Here is a 22,546-nt window from a genome sequence, read left to right on the forward strand (position 1 = left end):
TGAATATTAGATCCCACCAGCATCTCAAAGTGCAAAAGGAAAAGGTAGCATTTGTGAAAGCTCCATCTGAATTGAGATGTTTTAGGAAGAGCCTTCACTACGTATTTAACTCTCTCTCTTGGTTAACCTGCAGCTAAGTGTATGTTTGCATGTTTCAGGAACAGGAGCTGTTGAATCGCATCTCAGACCTGCAGGACGAGGTCAGTCGCAGGAAGAAACATATCGCCGATCTGGACCACGAGATTCACACCCTGAACGAAAACATCAGCACTTTGACCAAGGAGCTTGAACTAAAGGGTAAAGAGGTTTTGAAGATCCGTAGTGAAGCAAATCAGCAGATCAGGTGAGTTTTCGACTACAAATTATTTTTTCATCAACTAAATATCTTTTTTTAAGTGATGGCCCTTGAGAGACAGCTATGTTGCTTTTGTGTCTCTTTGTTAAACTCCTTATACAATTTATACAGCGGATAATCTCATTTAAAAGTTTCTACCTCATGTCGAAAAGTTTCAGAGATTTTCTGTTCACAGTCCTTAAAACTCTCTAATGTTATATTCCCTTTTGGTTCTATGTGACAAAAGTTATTGGGAATGATAAAAGGGATTGAAATTCAATAGCTTTGATGTAGATTGGTGAGGAAGGTTGGTGATATAAACAATAAAGAATTAAAGGGGAAAAAAGCACAGCAGGTCTTTGCTGTCATAACGTCTTGCTTTCCTATTTATTGATGTCTGCACCTTTTTGCCAAATATAGTTTGTGTTTTGTTGCAGTTAAAATCCAAGAGAACACTGTGAAAGGTGCAAATCAAAAAGATTTCAACCAGATTTAAACGTATGGTCATTTCTGATGTTAATATTACATTGTATTATTAGATTAAAAAGCCAGTGCTGGTATCTTAGAGGCTGTTTTGGGATCACATTGCTTGGAGGAAGATCGCTGTGTTGAGCACAGAGCCCATTTTACTTTCAATTATGTAACTTGGGACAATTCCTGATCGGGAAATAAAAATGATGAATAAATTGCAGCATCGTCCCCCAAGGGCCCTTCTGGAAAAGAGATCCTGAATAATTGCCTTTTATGTGCATCTTTTTGAACATGTGAATGTTTTTTTTTTGAATGGTTATCAAAAATAGAAATCAAACATTTACATTCATGCATTTGGCAGTGGTTTTATTCAAAGCGACTTGTATTGTGTTTCAAAGGTATACTTTTTGTCTTGTGTTCCCTGGGATCGAACCCATGACATTTAACGTTGCTATGCAGTGAGCTATAGGAGTTTTTTCTAAATCGAAATTTTAAAAAATGTGTCATAATTATCTATAATGGCGCTTTTCTTACCCCACGGTAGAGGTCTTCACGGGTCCACTTAGATCCGAAAACCCGAGGTCTGACCCAAGACCCAATCGGGTTCGGTTCTAAAAGTTTCAAATGTGCCTCGGACACGGGTCGGGTACAATAATAGCAGCATCGGGTCTCGGGTAATTTAAAAATGAATGTGTTTTTTCTAAACGGACCCAAGAAGACCCGAACTCTCTCGCCTGTGTGCGTCAATGTCCTTTTCAAACCTCTAATATGTTTGCCAAGAGCGCTTGCGACATTGTGTGGTTGTCGGAAGTTTCATTTTCGTAAGACAAACATGTCAGTCAATTATAAATGTACATTTTAGTGGTTACGTTGGTGTCGTCGTCAGATAACCAAGTAAAACGAATGGAGCAGCTCGCCAAATTGGTTGCAAGGCCACCGGAGTTTCTTTCTGTCTGACTGCTGCGCGTGGGTCTGCAGAATGCACACACGTCAGTGCCGTTTACATTCGGTTCCAGTCGGGTTAAAAAAAAAATTTCACTAGTTCGGGTCGGACTCGGGTCTAATTTTCTCGGGTTTGTCTCGGGTCGGGTCTTTCTTTAAATTTTTTTTATTTATGCACGTCGGGTTCGGGTATGAAGTGATTCGGGTCATTTCGGGTCGGGTACATTTCTTTTGGACCCGAGAAGACCTCTACCCCAAGGTTCAGGTCGTGTCAGTTCACTTCACTTTGGCTTGGTTAGCTTTTCATCGAGTTTAGTATCAATGCAGAGTGGGAGAGATTATAGGCGTGTCGTTATATTTGCACTGCATACTGCTGTGACATCATACACTGCAAAAAATGATTTTCAAGAAAAAATGTTCTTAGTATTTTTGTCTTATTTTCACTTGTTTTATGCATAAAATCACTTAAATTTGACATTTTTGGTCTAAAAACTAGACTTGTTTTTTTTTGGTCATTTTGCTCATCAAGAAAAAGCATCTTAATTTAAGAATTTTTTTTAGATATTTTTACTGAAAACAAGACAAAAATACTAAGAATTTTTTTTCTTAAAAATACTTTTTTTGCAGTGTACAAGTGAGAGCGTCATTGGCATGCTATACTGCAAAAAAATGATTTTCAAGAAAAAAAATTCTTAGTTTTTTTTCTTGTTTTCAGTAAAAGTATCTAGAGATTCTTGGATTGAGATGCTTTTTCTTGACGGGCAAAATGACCCAAGAAAATAAGTCTAGTTTTTAGACCAAAAATATTAAATTTAAGTGATTTTGTGCATAAAACAAGCAAAAAATCTGCCAATGGGGTAAGCAAAAAAATCTTGAACATTTTTCTTAAACACTAAATTAAAAGAAAAAGATTTTTTTGCTTGTTTTATGCATAAAATTGCTTAATTCTAACATTTTTGGTCTAAAAACTAGACTTATTTTCTTTGGTCATTTTGCTAATTAAGAAAAAACATCTTAATTTAGGATTTTTTTTAATATACTGGAAAAAAAAATTTTCTTGAAAATCAATTTTTGCAGTGTGATTTAAGTTGCAAAATGTCGTACATGTAGACGTTCGCATTGTGAAGAAGTGACCAAACACATCAACATTTTTCCTATTTAAGACGAGTAGTTATACGAGCAAGTTTGGTGGTACAAAATAAAACGTAGCGCTTTTCTAAGCGGATTTAAAAGAGGAACTATATTGTATGGCGTAATAGCACTTATGGGAGTACTTCGACTCGGCGCAGTAACACCCTCCCTCTCCCATTATGAGAGTGAGAAGGGGAGCGGACTTTTCAGGCGAGTCGAAGTACTCCCAAAAGTGCTATTACGCCATAAAATATAGTTCCTCTTTTAAATCCGCTTAGAAAAGCGCTACGTTTTATTTTGTACCACCAAACTCGCTCGTATAACAACTCGTCTTAAATAGGAAAAACGTTGATGTGTTTGGTCACTTCTAACTTTATCTCCAAATGGTACCATTGAATGAATGGGGCCAAGCCAAACGCCATCGAAGCGTCGCAGCGCGCCCCAGCGCCCACGTGCACGCACACAGACGACAGAGGGATGCACCAACAATTCCCAGTCAAGGCAACAACACACTTCAACATTGAAAATGAGTAGACTATTCCTTCAAGTCACAGAAGGAAGTGTTACATTTTAAAAAAGCATCGCTCACATAGCTCAGTGCTTTATGAATGTTATTTGCTCAGACAGAAGCATCAGCATCAAAGTAAAGATAAAACCGAGAACTGGATCAAATTTCCATGTAATGAAAGAATCAGAGGAAGTGTGTCATGCTGCACTTTTTTGACAGGCTTGGTTTTGACACTGTCTTTCCTTTTGATCTTTATAAACCAAACCAACCAGATCCAAGATGAGTCACTTATGATTTACATTGAACACTGTCAGGAAAAAATGGTCACTTGCACTTACTAGGCTGGTATCCTTTCAAAAAGGACATCTTTGCATTTAAACAGTTGTACCTCAATTGGTACATATTGGTACCAATGTATACATATCTGTACTTAAATGGTACATATTAGGACCTTTTAAAGATTATTGCCCCAGTGACAGCTTGGGACTAATTTTTTACCAGTTCTTGTGAAAGTGTGTGAGCTTTAATTCAATAATGTTTCAAAACAAATATTTGAAAGTTAAACAAATAAACATTGTGTACACTATATGAATTATCTTAATGATTTGTTATAAGTTGGACTGTAATTACTTGTATAAAAACAATGAGTTTGCATTTTATTGCAACATTTTCAATAAATGCATAGTTTATGCATATGAAGGGTGTATTATGTTGTTTTATATAGTATTATGTAAGGAATAATTGACTTATTAGAAGAATAACGCACATCCGAGGTGGTGATGCGGCTACGACGCAAAGCAGAGTGTCCGTTACACCTCGGGTGTGCATCATTTTTTTTTAATAATTTAGCGGCCCAGAGTTATTTATTTAACTTATACTCCAGTTACCACACCTCAAGACATCAATCACATAATATATTTAAAGGGATATTTAAAGGGATCTAAAGGGATTTAAAGTTTTTGTACTTAAATCGCTACTGTGAGTAGGACTATTTCTTCCTCGTCTCATCCAACGGCTCTTTTGCTTGTTTCAAAATGTAATTTTAAAGCTGGCATGGAGGCTTGAGTCGTTGATAGCATTCTAATGCAGTTATTAATGAAGTTATTAGAAAAAGAGTGAGAGCGACAGAGACACAGGGCCCTATTTTAACGATCTAAGCGCATTGTCTAAAGCACACAACGCAACGTCTAAATGGGCGTGTCCGAATCCACTTTTGCTAATTTAACGACGGGAAAAATGGTTTTTGCGCTGAACGCATGGTCGAAAAGGGTAGGTCCTATTGTAATGGGAGTATTTTGGGCGTAACGTGCAGTAAACCAATGAGAGACTCAGCTCTCATCCCCTTTAAAAGCAAGTTGCGCTGGCGCTATGTCTAATCCCTATTTAGACGACAGAATTTGTAAACTGAAAAACTAAGCGGAGGTAGAAGATCCCCAGTTGAAGATTAATGTTAAATAATTGTGTTGTTTTTCCACTTGTATTGAAATTGTTATTTTTTTATTAAAACCTTTAAAACCCGTTTTCTTTTAGTCATGGAAGTAAAAAGCTTTTAATTGCTTTAAATGTATGGCTATCCAATATCATCAAAACATAATTTACAAGTATCTAAGATAAGGTTTGTACTCTAAAAATACTTTATTTGTAACAAACAGGAGATAAAGAATTTACAAACGGCTCTCCGCACGTTTCAGCACGTTGGACAGCGTTTTTTTTTAGCAACAAGTTTTTTTTAAGCATTACTTAAAATGTTTTTCATCTCACCATATCCACAGGTACAGAGTCATCATATACAATAAATCCGTGAGGTAGCATTAAAAAAAAACATTTAAAAACAGATGCATTTGTTTAAAGCAAAGCTTTTATTTACTTACCAGGCTGCAGGTGAAGCTGCTCTTTGCGCCTTCTAACGTCTCATAATAAGTCCTCAATTATGTCCAAGAGACTCAATAATAATCTTTTACATTCAATCCTTTAATCTTTCATATTTAAAAGCATTTTTGTGCTGCTGCGCATTCATGTACTTTGTGATAAGCAAGCCCGCGTTGTCCTCCCGTTTATAGGCGCATACTAATGCGCTCTTTAAATAACATAAAACATATTGCGCCATTGACTTTAGACTTTAGATCAGGTTTTAGTTGATCAATGGCGTAGTCTATTTTAGTTGCCTCAAAATAGCAACGCGCCAACAATGCGCCTGAACATGCCTCGTTTTCAGACCAGAACGCCCATGGGCGCAAAAGGGGGCGCAAATGCATTTGCTATTTAAACAACGCAGCGCTAAACGTGAAAATTAGGGTGGAAACTAGCGAAAGACACTTGCGTCGCGCATTGCGCTGCATTGCGCCGGGTGTAAGATAGAGCCCATAGAGAGAGAAAGAAAGAAAGAGAGAGAGAGGGCGAGCGAGCGAGAGAGAGAGAGAGAGACAGAGAGAGGGGGATTGTGTGAATGAGGCTACCTTTGTGCATCTCCTAACAGCGCCATTATTGCCTCGGAGAACTGTCTGTCATGTTGTTTTTGTTAGTCCATTATTACAGTTAACTATGCAAAGTGATATGGAACTGTTATGCGGTCAAGAGAGCTGCCTGAAACTACGTTCACCATGCGTTTCCCAGAAGATAATTGCACACGTCAGAACGTTCATCAGCCATTCAGATTCAAGCATTCAACGGACCCGTAGTATAATATAATTTATACCCATAGTTGTTGAATGCTATATTCTGAATTGTTGAGAAATGTTCCACAGGTATGCTTTATTTCTCAATAAATACACACCTGAGATGTCAAATGTCTTTAAATAAACACCAGAGCAATGTCTGTTGTAACCATGATATAAGCGGAATAATGGACTCTGGTCTTTTAAATTATTTGAAAATCAAATAACCACTTTGGGTGTGCATTATTTTCCAATAATTCAGTGGCCCGTTGTCAATTATTCCTTCCTTAGCAAATGCTTTTGTCCTAAGCAACACAGAAATGAGAGAGTATTTAAAGTAGAAGTATAGACTACGTCATTCATAATGCTTCATCAGGAGGAGCTGTGTGAGATGATAGAGAGTAATGTAAAGTATGTTATGTGGCATGTGTTTACAGAGCTCACGAGCAGGACCTGTGTAAGAAACATGAGAGAGAGATGGCCGAACTGAACGCTCTCCACCACAGAGACACACAGAACATGCTGTCAGACTTTAACAAAGCCCAGGAACTTCTGAAGGACAAGATCTCCGCCCTGCAGATTCTGTGAGTTCATGCTTTTTGGGGGAATTGGAAGAGTAGTTTTGTGTGGTACAAGAACTCTTTGACTGTGTATGCCGCTGTCAGGATTGACCTAATTTTTTTCAATGAGTGCACCAACAGATCCAGCTATTGGACAGGCTGCAATAAAAATAGTTCAACTCCCACAATCCACTCTGTATTCACAAGTGCAAGCTTAAAATAATTTTTTACACAATGCTAATTAAAATCTGAAAGTTAATCACATGGGTTGGCTCCCATCCCACAAAATACCAAGAGGATGATAAAGTCTTGTTCAAATTTCATTGATATTCGTCATGCAAAATATCCGAGATTCATTTAGGTCCCAGCGTTTTTAGTTGATAATTTAGCAATAATTTACCTATGAAAAGGATTTACTTCTGAGTTCAGCCGATTAAGGGGGTATGAATGATTATTTTCACTATAGTTTACCCCAAGATAAAAGGGTTAAAGGGATAGTTTACCCATATATGTAAATTCTGTCATCATTTAACAGTCATTTACCAATCATGAGCCCCATTAACTTCCATAATAGGAAAAAAATACTAAATGGGGCTCATGAACGGTGTGGTTACATACATTCCTCAAAATATCTTGTTTCCTGTTCATCAGAACAAAGGAATGTATGCAGGTTTGTAACAACATGGCAGTGAGTAAATGTAATGTTTAACCCTTATGAAAATTATTCATGGTTTACAGTTAAAACATGGTTACTTTTAAAACTATTAACTATTGCTTTGCTACAAAATACATAGTTAACCCTTATAAGGCCCTTGGGGTCAATCTTATCTTATCCCCAAGCCACTTTTCTTAAAAAAAAAAAGGTTCCCTTCATCTCAGTGGAATAAAATTTTGTGGCTTCTCTAGATTATCTATCAATATTCATATAAAAACTGGGCTTGATTCGGTCGTTCTAAAGATGTATAAAAAAATTTACAAAAGTGGCGCGCACACACACACACACACACACACACACACACACACACATACACACATTCTGGTTTCCATGTTTTGTGGGGACATTCCATAGACGTAATGCATTTTATACCACACAAACTGTATATTCTATTCCCCTTACCTACCCCATTCCCTAACCCCAACCATCACAGAAACATTTCTGCTACTTCACAATTTCAAGAAACATCATTCTGTTTGATTTATAAGCTTGTTTCCCCACAAGGTCACAAAAACACTGGTATTCCTATCTTTGTGGGGACAATTGGTCCCCACAACGTGATAATTACCAGGTACACACACACACACACACACACACACACACACACACACACACATACATACACACACACACACACACACACACACACAGAGAGAGAGACACACACAGACAGACACACACACTTAGATTCAGTCAAATTTCTGTCATTTTGTGAAAACAGACATTTCAAAATGCATCAAAAACAACAAAAATTCTACTATTTGAAATGATATTTATTTTTATGTCATTTCTAGTGTTTATATGTACAAATATTCACAAAATGTATCACTAAAGTAGTGATGTGAGCAGTTGGCCACATCCAGTGAAATGAATGGGTCTCTATGGGCCTCTGCTGGTCGAAATGATTTATTTCCTAAACTGTAAATCTTTTATGTATTTTTTTCTAAACACCAGATGGCCGAATTCAACACATAACATCTAGATCAATATCTAAAAACAATTTAAATCAAATTTACATCATAATTTATGTGAATGTTGCATAAAAATTTCATATTTTACATGCAAGCTAATAGTGTAGTTGAGGAATTTAGTGGTAAACAGGTACAAAACTAGCTCCCAAAACACAGCATTAATGTATAGATGGAAAGTAAACAAAAAAATGATATATTATTTGTGTCATTAAAAATGTATATCATTGAAATATATATATATATATATATATATATATATATATATATATATATTTATAATAACTCTTTTAATTTCCGAGGTCATTTTGACCCCCTGCGGACCCTTAAAGGATAATTCCGGTATTTAACACTTTGAGTCTCATTTCTGGTTTGTTTTGGATGAACCACAGCGATGGACACAGAAATTCCGACAATGGGTCGAGTCCCGACCCTTCGACCGATTCAGAAGCGTCTCTTGACTGCCCCAGAATGGAAGTCAATGGCCATGCACAAACATGTCATTAAAACAACACTTAACGTTCATTTTCAAAACTGCACCACTCACCGAGTGGCACGTGGCGCTCGTTGATGATCAAAAACAAATATATTGGCGCAATGTATGATTTCATTCCGTGTTATTTGCTATAGTGGAACTATTTTTTCAGATACCTCACAACCGCGTATATACTTCCGCTCTATATTTGAGTCTGCAGCATGAATGAACGTAGTCCAACAAACTGTAATAAAACGGTAGCATACTTTCAAAATCAAGTTTATTTATAACACTTACACCATCCAATATGTTTTTTTCATCGGCAGAACAATAAAGAAGATATTTTGCAGAAACCCCGGTGCTCCGTCATGCAAGTCAACAGATCCGCACACTTAAAGAGCTAAAGCATATATATCCAATACAACAGTAATCCCCCATAACTCCGTGTGACATATTGACATCTTGTGAAGCAAATCAATCAGTTTTTGCAAGAAACTGAACGTTATTTACAACACTATTAGCGTAAATGCCAAAGCAGGAAGCGCGCTTTACGTTCAAGGCGATCTCTTCCACACTGGTGCCGTTTGGTGGCTGTTGGCTATGGATGTTGGTCTGTCTGCGCCACCTATAGAGCAGGAGCGTGAAGCGCACTTCCTGCTTGGCAAAAGCTCTGCATTAACGCTGTAAAATATTTATATATATATTCGAATCTCAAAACTGAAAATCGAATGTCAACCGAAGGAACAAATATTCGAATATTCTGGTCCAGCCCTACAAATATGGGAAAAATTTCTTCTGAGAGAAACCGAGCGAAAAAACTACAACCACATGTAAACAAACAGACCCTTTTCTGTTTCCAGCGGTGGAGTGATATATCAGCGAGCAAACAGTCTTCCAAGAGAAGTCAATGGAATTTTACAAAATGCCAAATAAAACACGACAGAAACTGTATTTCGCTACACAACTTGTTTTTAATCATCAACGAACACCACGAACCACTCGGTGAGCAGCACAGTTTTGAAAATGAACGTTAAGTGTTGTTTTAATGACATTTTGTGCATGGCCATTGACTTCCATTCTAAAGCAGTCAAGAGACGCTTCTAAACGAGTCAAAAACTCAAGACACGACCCATTGTCAAAATTTCTGTGTCCATCACTGTAGTTCATCCAAAACAAACCAGAAATGAGACTCAAAGTGTTAAATACCGGAATTATCCTTTAATATAAACAGGAAAGTCAGGGATTCTGGGGGTTAAAGGTGCTGTGTGTAGATTTTATCGGCATCTAGCGGTGAGATGCTCAGACCACAGCTCACGCCTCCATTTCGAAACGCATAGAGAAGCTACGGTAGCCACCAAAGGACAAATATATTGTTGTCTGAGACAACATAGTGACAAAACGCACTCTGTAGAGTGGTTTGTCTGTTTAAGGTTACTGTAGGAACATGGTGGTGCAAATGGCGACTTCCATGTAATGGGACCCTTGGTGTATGTAGATAAAAACGGCTCATTCTAAGGTAATAAAAACATAACAGTTCATATTGTAAGCTCTTTATATACCACTGATAATATAGTTTTGTATATTATATTGCATTTCTGTCACGAGTTCCGCCTAAAAGTTACACAGTGCACCTTTAAACCATGGTCACTGTATTAAAACCATGGTTTTGCCAATAGTAATCAATACACCAAAAAAAAAAAAAAAACATTCTTAATTTTAAGAATGACACCCTCATGTTGTTAAAACCTGTGGAGTTGATCACAAAAAGAAATATTCATGCAGCAATACTGTGTCAACGCAGTGAAAGTAAGTCTTTTGTACCAGATAAAGTTGCAATACAAGACAATTTGTATGGACTACTTATTTCTGCAGCGTCCATTCACTTCAATTGAATAGATAGAGCAGCTTACATCTTACGAAAAAGTCAATCACGTGGGTTTAGACTGAAATGAGGCGAGTAAATGACTTTTGGGAAATATTCTCTTTTAAAACATGTATTATTTTATGAGCAAGTGTTTTAAGCGGAGAAGCAGCCAGTTTGAACAGAATCAACTCTCATGAGAAGATGTCAGTGTTTTCTAACCGTGCCATCTCCAGGTGTCCCCGAGGAGCCTAAATGCACTGCCAGCTATTTTAACGCAACACAAATTCGTTGACATGACGTTCATTCATGCTCTGCTATTAATTATTATGGCAGCTGAGTTTTCCCAAATCAAGTCCTTGAACCAGTTTTGAATTTCACCCTATTTAAAGCTCATGAATATTTGATGTGTGTGCGATTTTCCTCTCTTTCATCGAATGGTTGTTCTACTGTAACCGCTCGAGGGCCCTCTGCAGGCGGCATGTTGTCACTTTAAATATCTGTATTGAAGTAGATGAGAACAGCATTGATTTGAAAGCAATTCAGTGAACAGCTCTTGTAAACTTGTTTAGAGACATCATGCTCGTTTTTATGCTGTTTTAATTTTGGATGGATGAAGGTTAGGTGAGGATTTTTACAAAGGTCCTCCCAAATTTAGACACAAATATTAGCAATAGTTCGAAACCGCTTAAACCAGCATAAGCTGTGTCTGGTCTTCAAGAGTGGTTTTAGCTGGTGTCTAGGTTTTAGAGGGGTTTTGGTCTTAGACTGGTTTTAGATGTTTGTCAGTAGGACAAAAAAGGGAACTGCAAAATGTAAAGGTAACTCTTAAATTAGTCAATTTTCTTTAAAAAAAAAATCCAGATAATTTACTAACCACCTCATCCAAAATGTTGATGTCTTTCTTTGTTCAGTCGAGAAGAAATTATGTTTTTTGAGGAAAACATTCCAGGATTTTTTCTCATTTTAATGGACTTTAATGGACCCCAATACGTAACAGTTTTAATGCAGTTCCCAAACAATCCCAAACGAGGCATAAGGGTCTTATCTAGCGAAACGATTGTCATTTTTGGCAAGAAAAATAAAAAATATGCACTTTTACCACAACTTCTCAGCTTCCTCCGGTCGTTTGACGCGCCAGCGCGACCTCACGTAATACGTCATCATGTGAAAAGGTCACGAATGATGTATCCAAACTCCGCCCCAGTGTTTACAAGTGTGAAGGAAGAGGACCGATCCGACGTTGGTGTATGTCGAATGATACTAATTAATGTCTTTGTGTCAGTTTATTGATTAAAATGGTCCGCAAATGTGCATTTCATATATATAACACGCAACCTTTCTATGTCATTATGCAGTTACGCAAGTTCACGCTGTCTCGTTACACAGCCGGAGGAAGAAGAGAAGTTGTGGTTTAAAATTGCATATTTTTAATTTTTCTTGCCAAAAATGACAATCGTTTCGCTAGATGGGACCATTATGCCTCATTTGAGATCGTTTGGAGTACTTTGAAACTGCAATTTTATACTGCATTAAACTTGTTAAGTTTTGGGGTCCATTAAAGTCCATTAAAATGAGAAAAATCCAGGAATGTTTTCCTCAAAAAACATAATTTCTTCTCGACTGAACAAAGAAAGACATCAACATTTTGGATGACATGGTGGGTAGTAAATTATCTGGATTTTTTTAAGAACATGGACTAATCCTTTAATATGCAATATTTGTATTTAGTTTAGGCACCTTTATAGTGTAAAATGAGGTAAAATAAAATTCACTGGTCAGATAGGCCGGACAGGATTCTTACGTATAGCCATCTGATGAATATGTTCCTTTGGGGAAACATCACATCACTTAATCATTAAAGATTTATCCGGCATTTGTAAAAAAATCTTTAAAGCCATAGAAACAATGGAGATATCAACCCTTAGTGACATCGGTGAGCAAAGAATTTCCGTCAGAACAATTGAAACCTTTCCGATTGTTTACAGAAGGGTTGATGATTTTAATTACCATACTACACCCAAGAGAACTATAGGAAGTGAAATGTAGATGTGGGATCATTACATTGATCTGGTCTGATCAATGCATTTAAATTATTTCTGTGGTTAAAGCACAAAGCCTTCAACTTTATTTTTGTTGCTGATCTTAACTGTCAGTATAGTCAAATTCCACGAGACCAGACAGAGGATTTTTTTGATAACTTTTCCTTTAACAGAATACTTAACAGAATATTTAAAATAGGTTTTTATCTTAAGGAAATGTCTGTGCTTCTTATTAGGTTGGAGGGAACCGAGGATAAATTTCGGAACCGGGAGAGTCGACCTGAAGACCTGCAGACGATAGCCGAACTGAAGGATATGGTGGCCGAGAGAGAAACGCTGGTCAAGAAGCTGGTGGTGAGAGAGCACACAATACACTATTATAGGAATGCACCGATAGGATTTATTTTTGGTCCGATACCGATTTAAACAGACAACTTCTGGCCGATACCGATATTAAACATTTGTATACAATTGTATACAAAAGTTGGTCTATTAGCATGTTTATTTGTGCATCAAGTTATTTTTACTGAACATGGATTTGATCTTATTAACATTCAACTGACCAGCATAATAAGAGAGGCACAAATTAAGCTAAAACAGGTATAAGACGACAGCATGGCAACCTTCAAAGGTGGTTTTTGCTATTCAGCATTTATTTTATAAACAACATTAACTCATTTTTTACATATAATGGATTTCTTTATGCAGTTAATTAATAAACAATCGGTATCGGCCTTTCTCGTGCTATTGCAGATATGCCGATGGTTTCAAATTCATCAAAAATCGGCCGATAAATATCGGCGGCCGATACATCGGTGCATCACTACACTACAACCCCATTCACACAGACCTTTGGTCCCAGAAAATACCTGTAAAATTGCCAGACAAGTGTCTGTGTGAACACAAACTCGTCCCGTTAATCTTCTGGGATCGTTGCCGGAAAGAGGACCTAGTCAGATACACGGATAACCCTCTGTGTGAACAAGAAGCCGAAAGAATGCCATAATGGGCGTGTCGTAGCGAGGACGCGCGCATTATCACAACAAAAGTTATGGTTCAGCTCCTTAAAACGAGAGATAACATGCATATAAACATTCACCATGAGAAATGTTGCAAACTATATTGACGAAGTTATCAGGAAATGATAAATGAGATGCATAAACAATGACGCACGTGCCGTAGTGAGGACGCGCGTGTCATGGCAACATGAAGTTGGTTCAACTCTTTAAAATGAGGGATTTACAACATTCACGACGAGAAATGTCAGCAAACTGGACTGAAGCAGATATCAGGTAAGTTAGCTCGTTACTTACTGCGTTGAAACGGAGATCATTCAGCAGCATAAAAGAATATCGCGTCACATGCTCATTTGAGCTATAATAAACGAAAATACCCGCGCGTCATCCCAAGATATATCGTTCAGCTCCTCAAAATGCGGGTTTTAAATGCATATAAACAATCATGATGAGAAATGTCTGAAAACTGTATTAAAGCAGAGATCAGGGAGCTCGTCAAATATCCACTCTGACGCTGAAATCATTCACCAGCATTAGAACCGCACGTCACACGCTCCTTTATAGTCTTATCATAAACAAAAATGCACGCGAGTGGTTCTTGGAGAGAGAAATAATATATAATATGCAAACTTCAGACGCTGCGTAGAAGAGAGGGCGGGACTTTCAACAGGTCGCGTGTCTTTCTGGGACCATCAGATGCCGGGTAATCATGGCAGTGCGAATGAACAAAAAAATCTAAGGATCCCGGGAAAATCCCGGATGCCTTTCCCGTGTATTTTACGGAATGTCTGTGTGAAAAGGGCTTATTAGAAAAAATTGTCATATAATGGTCCATAAAGCTGTCACTGGGGCGATTACTCTTTCAATAATACCATATTAGTACCTCAAAATTTATACATATTTGTACTTAAATGGCTTATATGTAGATTTTGTGACTAAAATCTCATGGCATTTAGTTTACTAAAACTAGACTAAAACTAAATAAATTCAGATGACTAAAATATGACTAAAACTAAATTAAATTTTAGTCAAAAGACTATGACTATGTTTAATATTTGGTTGTTCTGCCGTGTCAAAATTTTTCTATATAAGAAAGTCAAATCTCATAAATAAACTTTCTGTGTTGAGGACTAGTGCAATTTTTACAGTATTACAGTAATTCTTTACACCTCTGCATGAAACATAAAAATTTAAAGGAACAGTATGTAAGAAATGTATAATGATATGTCACTAGACATTAAGAAATCATTTTCATTTCAAATACTTATATCACTGAAAACAGTGGTCTGGCCAGGAGATATATATATATATATATATATATATATATATATATATATATATTTATATATATTTATACAACAGTTCTTTCTGGTTCTCGAATCTGATTGGCTAAGAGCTGTGCGATATTGTGCTGATAACGGCACTGTAACCGCTTCACCTTTGGTATCATTCCGCCAGCTAGTGATTGGAGGTCCTAAGCAGGCTCATCTCTGAATGGAAAAACACAGACGCCCTGATCCATTACACATATGCGCAAGGTATACAGTAGGGGGCAGTAATACTCCCAAGGAGTGAGCAGCCATTAAACGAAAAGAAGAAGAAGCAGACGCCCTGTTTTGAATCACTCTCCGTGTGTCTCATTATTTTACTAGCTCATAAATCAGTCTGTGAATCCCCAATCGGAAGTTATTATTCCGTCAAAGATCAGCGCTCTGGGATGTTACGTTAAAGTTAATGGGAGAAATGTCTTGTCACATCGTGTGGACGATTAACACTTGGAAAGAGGAATATAAACACTCGTTCTTTTCAGGACCTATTATCTCTTATCAGAATGCGAAAACACCGTGGAACTGCAGGTAAGCACCGCAGCTTTTAAATGTGGACATTGATCATTTACTTTATCGTGACGTGACTATTAAAACATGTTATGAGATATCGCCACTGGTATATTTATAAGCAGCATGCAAAAACATCTCTCTGACACTAATAAAAAAAAGTTTTATATAGTACTGACAAGAACAAAGTTTAATAATAATAATAATAATAATCGAGTGCTCGTATCGCGTTAAGAATAAATGAGAAAGCAATAGTAACGTTATACAAGTAAAGTTTTATTCACTTTTACCTCGCACCAAAACAATAACAACACAAAAGACACTAAATATGAATAAAAAACAAGTAATAGTTTGATCATGACACCAAATACTGCTGATTTGATCTCATTTTGACGATCATAAACAAACAAGGCCAACATGAGAGCCAGGGAATCTCTGTCAGAGATGTAGCCCAGAGAGGGCGGTGGTCAGCGGGGCGAGTGAACACTGATGTCCGCTCATGCTTTGGTTCTCATTCGTACCGAATCTCACTAAGCAAACGTTCAAGCAGGACGCTATCTTTACTAATCGACTGCAGATTTAAATATAATACATATACATTCTCGACTGAACTAATCTTAAAACTACACTTTGTGACCAAGAAACGGTAATATAAAGTAACGGCTTTTCCGTCCATTGAGTTGTTATGAGCTTGAAAGCAGCCGAAAGTGTTTCCTGTCATTCTGGCCGCCTTCAAATCCGTGGCGGAAGAAGTAGTTCTCAAACAAAGAGGCTTTTAAAATAACTCCGTTGTTGTTTTCTAGTTTTCGTTTTTCAAACGTGTGCCGTCGAACTGTTGTATAAAAGCAATATCGCTCGAGTAGGAGTGTGATATAGCTCTATATCATCACGGCTGTGATTGCCTCCGGCACTCGGCCTACGGCCTCGTGCCTCTGGCCTAATCACAGCCGTGATGATATAGAGCTATATCACACTCCTACTCGAGCGATATTGCTTAAATATATATATATACAGGGTGCGATTTGTGAAAAAAACAGAGGGGGGGATGTTTTCATAGGCGTCGATTTTGGCGATGGTGGGTACCCATCATATTTCGTCATGAGTCATTTTGTACCCACCACTAGTTTTAACTTTTTTGACTGTTTTCAGTGGTTATGAAGAGCAATATGAGAGAGAAATTTAGTAATCATTGTCCGACCTAACAAAAATCCTTTATAATATTATTATTATTATGTTTTATATATTTCTAATTAAAATATTTCTAATATTCAGAAATGCGCTCTCCGCTCACGACCTCTGATCGGAACAAACCCGAACTTCACTGTCTGCTGAACTTGTGCAGAAACATAAAAATATAACCAGCTTTTCAAAATGGTTTTAAAACTAAACATTTATACTATTTTAGCACAAATTATGAGCTTATTGACGATTTTTTATAATTCTTGACATAATGCGTCTCTGTCCACAGCACATTTTAAAACATTTTAATTCACAAAAATAAATCATGAGAACATGAACTCATCACTGCATTTGCAGGAATTGTAAAATCTTTTCTCTTATTAACTCGTGAAGCAGCCTAACGCAAAATAAATTTACTAAATAAATTATAGCTTATCTTTCCCCACACATATGAACTGTGATCATGCACAACGAAAAAACACGCAAGAATCAAATCCTGAATGGCAAAACTATATGGCACAACGTAGTGTCAACTTAAACATAAATATGAACAATGTATTGATTGCAAAGTTAAACCATTACAGTAGAAACTGTTTTAATGCTGCTTTTAAAGTAATAACATTAACTTTACACCGCGATGCTGAGCTACAGTGAAATGATAGAGAAATCAGATGCATTATGTGTTAGTCACTAGCCTCATTTGCGCAAACTGGACGCGCCCGCGCCTCGCTAAACGCCTCATCGGCATGTATCATGTGTAACTTCGGCCATTCTCAGTGGTGTGACTGGGACACCAACTCTGCTTGTCATCATAAACAGATCATCAGATTGTTATGTTTATTCCCGCTTTATTAATATGCGGCTGAATATGCTGCATTTCATCGTTTCGACACACAGCTCCATAACCATCTCCAGGTGTTGATAGGCTATTACTCGTGAGGTGTAACCAATCAGATAGCGCCGTGGGCGGGACAATGAGCAAGTCTGCAGAGTGGTGAATACAGAGATGCTGCGCGGCAGCTGTATCATCAGAGCCACCCAAAGTAGCGCATTTTAAAACAAAATTGACTTTAATCAAACCACAGATCCGTGATAAGTTTTGTGATCCGTCTCGCCACTAGTGTAGTAGCACTGATCACTTTGAGGGGGGGATAAATTTATCCCCACCGGGGATAAAAATAATTAAGCAGAGGCAGGGATACATTGACCAGAAAGGGGGAAATCCCACCCATCCCCCCTGGCAAATCGCACCCTGTATATATATATATATATATATATATATATATATATAATTTAAAGAGTGCAGTTGCAGCCCTCCACTGATGTTTATGTTGTCATTTTGTGTATTGGCCACCAGTTGTGTGATTGCAGTACCAGTTTTAGCCACAAGTTTTGTGATTGCAATACCAGTTTTGGCCACAATCCTACATACAGTACTGTTCTTTTAAATGAAACAAAACATATTAAATGATACAATGTGGATTTTGACAGGATTTTTTGTTAATAGCTTTATTTCTTTGAGGTTTAATTAAACAAAAAGTAAGATTAATTAATGTATTTTATAAAATGTCACAAACAGTGTTGGGAAAGTTACTTCCAAAGTGTAATACATTATATATTACAAATTACTGTCATTTGAAAGTAATTAGTTACATTACAATATTACTGTCTCTGAACTGTAATGAGTTACACTACTTTTGCGTTACTTTTGAGTTACTTTCATCAAAAGAACAGAAGTATGACTAGGCATTATAAAATGTTAAAATGTAGTTTATTGATGCTTATAAATCTAGAAGTTATGTGTTGGCCCTCGAGCTTTGAATAGGCACAGTGAAGACTTATGGCAAAATACAGTAACAATCACTGTCAGAATCATAAACAGACACATGATCTGGTAAAAGTCTGTTAAATTATGGTACACATACCAAACACAATAGAGCTAGAGCCCACTATAATGCAACCTATAGCCTAATAACATGGAATACAGCTCATTTCAGTACAATATAAGGATTACATGTAGACTAACATATAAAACACAGACAAACAGAGGAACACTGCTTTTTGCCAAACAATGAATATAGGCTCCCATACAAAGGCTGGTAAAAACTTTAAACAGTGATGTTTAAATGTACTATTTAGATTACCATGTTTAAGTCTTCACTAATGTTATGTTGTAGTTTAGGTAATAAAACTGTAGATAGCATAGGAATATCCTACCAATCTATTATTATGTATATGGACTGTTATCATAGCAAAGCTTACCTTGTCATTGCTGGTGTGATATGGATTTTACTGGCAACATTTGTAAAAGTCTCTTTACTTCTGAGGTTCAAGCAGCATGGAAGACCGATAGAAACTTTCTGTTGCTTTTACTTAATGCTCTTATTCGCAAAATTATGCGTGAGCGGGCTACCGGACCTGATTGCGACCACTTTAGTCAATGCTTATAAAGCCGCGGACTTCCCAGATTCGGCTCTTTAAGAAACATGTCTATATTTGACGCGCACCACGTCCAAATCACATTTCAAATACAAAGTTAAAGTAAAAATGAACATGTTGCATACAGCACGTGGAAACAGACATACGCTGCGTCCCAAACCGCCTACTTCCATACTATATAGTAGGCAAAGAGTACGAGAAGTAGTGCTTTTCGCCCACTATATAGTATAGAAGTATGCGGTTTGGGACGCAGCCATATACCCACGCAGCTTTTTCATGTGTAGATGCTGGTCGCGCGCATTGGTCAAAAATAAAAAAACAAAAATAACACGGTCTAATTTTGAAATGCATTGTTGTAACGCGCTCGTTACTAAGACTGTAACGAGTAAAATATTACCAACATTTTATTAGTAATGCATTATATTACTGCGTTACAGCAAAAACTAATATATTACTATAATATATTATATTTTGTAATGCGTTACTCCCAACACTGGTCACAAAACTGGGGTCCACCCGCCACAGTCTCGCAGCCCCCAGTTTGAGACCCACTGGTTTATGAATCTTTAGTGCTTGAACTGAATCTGAACTGACATGAAAGTGAATCTCATATTGTTTGATCAGTTGTGTCAGTGATGTGTAATATTGTTGTAAAGAGCACTAATATCAATATACCATCTGCTTTTTCTTACAGGATGATAAAAAGTTTTATCAGCTGGAGCTTGTAAACCGAGAGACCAACTTTAACAAAATATTTAACACGAACCCCAATGTTGGTGTCATTAACCCGCTTGTCAAGGTAAGATTTGTTCCTCCCAACTTTTGATCTTGAAAGCTGGTGGTGGGTTTGGGTGATCGGCTCTGCTCCAAAACCTACAGTAGCGAGACAGCTGTTTTAGGTATCGTACGCTTATAGGATACTTCGATTTTAAAGACAGTATCCATGTACCATTCATGGAAAGAAAAATAAAATGTTTCTTTTTCTTCTAGACCATAATATTGTCGACACATCCTGCACTTATGGGCATCCAAATTTTTTGTGCATCCAATCCAATAAGTACAATAATAAAGAAGTTCCCATCTTATATTACCACCTCTCTCTGTAATAAGAAAATGAGGTCGTAGATTTTGGTTAATGGCTGTTTTGAAGCACCACGATTGGTTTTAGAGCAGAGTTATTATATCTCCATGTTTGGGAAATTACAGCAGGGTTAAATTGGATTTCTGGATGGGGATTGACATTTCATCTTGAATGTGTTGATGGTGTTGTTTCACACACCGTGTCTGAACCAGGCTTGACGCATAAAGCAACAAGTAATAAATTACATCCCTTGATAACTAATCTGAGTTTTGTCCCAACTAGCTGTCATTTATGTGGTTCCTATAGATCCACCCGTAGTGAAATCTCATTGGCTTAAAATTCTACATAGTTGTATATTAAACATCAAATATATTGAGCTTAAGGAGATGCATCTTGCCTGGTTTAAGACACAGTGTTGCTGGGGTGCAGTCGAAGGCTGAACACAAGCACACATGCTGGGATTAACTGTGAGCATGCTGGGAATCTTGACACACATTGAAGTTGTATTTTTATGGAGCTTAACAAAACAGTTCACCCAAAATGAAAATTATGCCATCATTTACTCTTGTTATCCCAAACCTGTACAATATGAATTATTTCAGTTGAACATTGACAGTGAGTGAATGGGAATTGAGGCAGTCGGACTACAAAATAATATGGCTACATAAGTCTTGTGAGCATTTAATAGTTTTAAGCAGAGATCTTAAATAGCACCTGGGTGATTCTCACGAAAACTTGGTTTTAAAAATGTCAAGAATGAAAATGTAAAAATTGCTTAAATTTACTTTTTTTCCCACCAGACATTGAAAAACAAAGTCTGGAGTAAATGGGAACATTAATTTAAAAACTTTTACTTATCATTTAACACTTTTTGCAACATAATTTAAAAAATTAGTGCTAAAAAATCTCATTACCGCAACAGTCAGAAAACATCAACACTGACATATTTTCAAAATGACATGACAAACCTGAAAAAACATCATTTGGAGATTCTGCACATGCATTTAAAATCAAAGTATTATGCTTATATTAATTAAATTAACATTTAATAAACATCTGTTGCGGTAATGATAATCAAAATGTCGTGTAAGCATTCTGACAAGACAATATTTCAAATTAACTGTAAAAAAAGATCTTACCTGGTAGCCATCTTGAAGTAACTGGTCCATGTGCTTGGTCACTCAAAATCAAACTTTATTAAAATTCTGTATGTGTGCTTAAACTGTTCTCATAAAGTGTTGCGGAGGATGAGAACATCAGGCATGGACACATCATTTTCCAAATTTTTCTTCTTTATTATTATACATGAATATTCAGTAAATATTTTTTCTGTCATCTAAAGTAGTCTAGCAAAAAATCAATTTTTTTTCTTAATATTTTTGTGTTAATTTGATTAAATTACAACATAACGCATGTTCAAACACAGCCGGACACATTGCGGTAATGAGAATTTCAGCAGAAAATGAGATAAAATTTACAATTATAAATTCTTATGTTGAAATCACACATTGTGCAAGGAAGAACACAGTATTGTGTTAATTCTGATGCTTTTTAATGTTACTATATTACACATTTTAAAGCTAAAATCATTAGTTTCGTGGTGTTTCAATGGTTTCGTGAGAATCACCCACCTATTGTGCGAAATACACTTTTACAAAGTGTTTGTTTGCACATAAATGTGCGTTGGCGGTGTGTGAACACAACCACTCTACAATTAAAAAAAAATCCACCCACTGCTTCTTTATTAATTTCCTTTAAACCAAAGGAGTCTAATTAGACTAGACTTGCTGTTTTGATTCTCTTATTAATGTGACATCACACTGATAAAGCCCCACCCACAGCTTTTGGGTAAAATTAACCAGTCAGTCAGTGGCCGTGGGTTGGGCTTTATCAGTGTGACATTACCTTAACATTAACAAGAAAATCAAACCAGCTTGTCTAATGAAACTGCTTTTGTTTTATTCGAGATTAAAATGAAAGTAAGTGTGGATTTTTTTCATTGTAGGGTTGTTGTGTTCATACACTGCCAACACACATTTACAGCGGGGAAGGTAAGTATTTGACACATCAGCATTTTTATCAGTAAGGGGATTTCTAAGTGGGCTATTGACACAAAACCTCCACCAGATATAGCCATCAAGCCAAATATTGAATTTATACAAAGAAATCAGAACATTTAAGGGGCTGTCCACACGGAGACGCATATCACTGTATATGTATAAATTTGTTATCGTATTGGCGTTTCATCCACACGGATCCGGCGTTTTGGGAGACTGAATCCGCTATTTTTTGAAACCAGGTCCTAAAGTGGATAAATCTGAAACCTACACCCTTG

General features: G+C 36.9%; 1 protein-coding gene across 2 annotated transcripts in view; it reads left to right on the forward strand.

Annotated features, from left to right (window-relative positions):
- Positions 1-22,546, forward strand: part of fam184ab (family with sequence similarity 184 member Ab) — a 172,382-nt gene that overhangs the window by 136,167 nt on the left and 13,669 nt on the right. For both annotated transcript variants that reach the window (XM_055187037.2, XM_055187038.2), the window contains 4 exons: positions 159-343; positions 6,478-6,624; positions 12,898-13,015; positions 19,825-19,929. In XM_055187037.2, the coding sequence (XP_055043012.2) occupies positions 159-343; positions 6,478-6,624; positions 12,898-13,015; positions 19,825-19,929 (555 nt within the window). The remainder of the gene's footprint in view (positions 1-158; positions 344-6,477; positions 6,625-12,897; positions 13,016-19,824; positions 19,930-22,546) is intronic.

Source organism: Misgurnus anguillicaudatus, chromosome 18, assembly GCF_027580225.2.
Source record: "Misgurnus anguillicaudatus chromosome 18, ASM2758022v2, whole genome shotgun sequence".
Classification (NCBI taxonomy): Eukaryota; Metazoa; Chordata; class Actinopteri; order Cypriniformes; family Cobitidae; genus Misgurnus; species Misgurnus anguillicaudatus.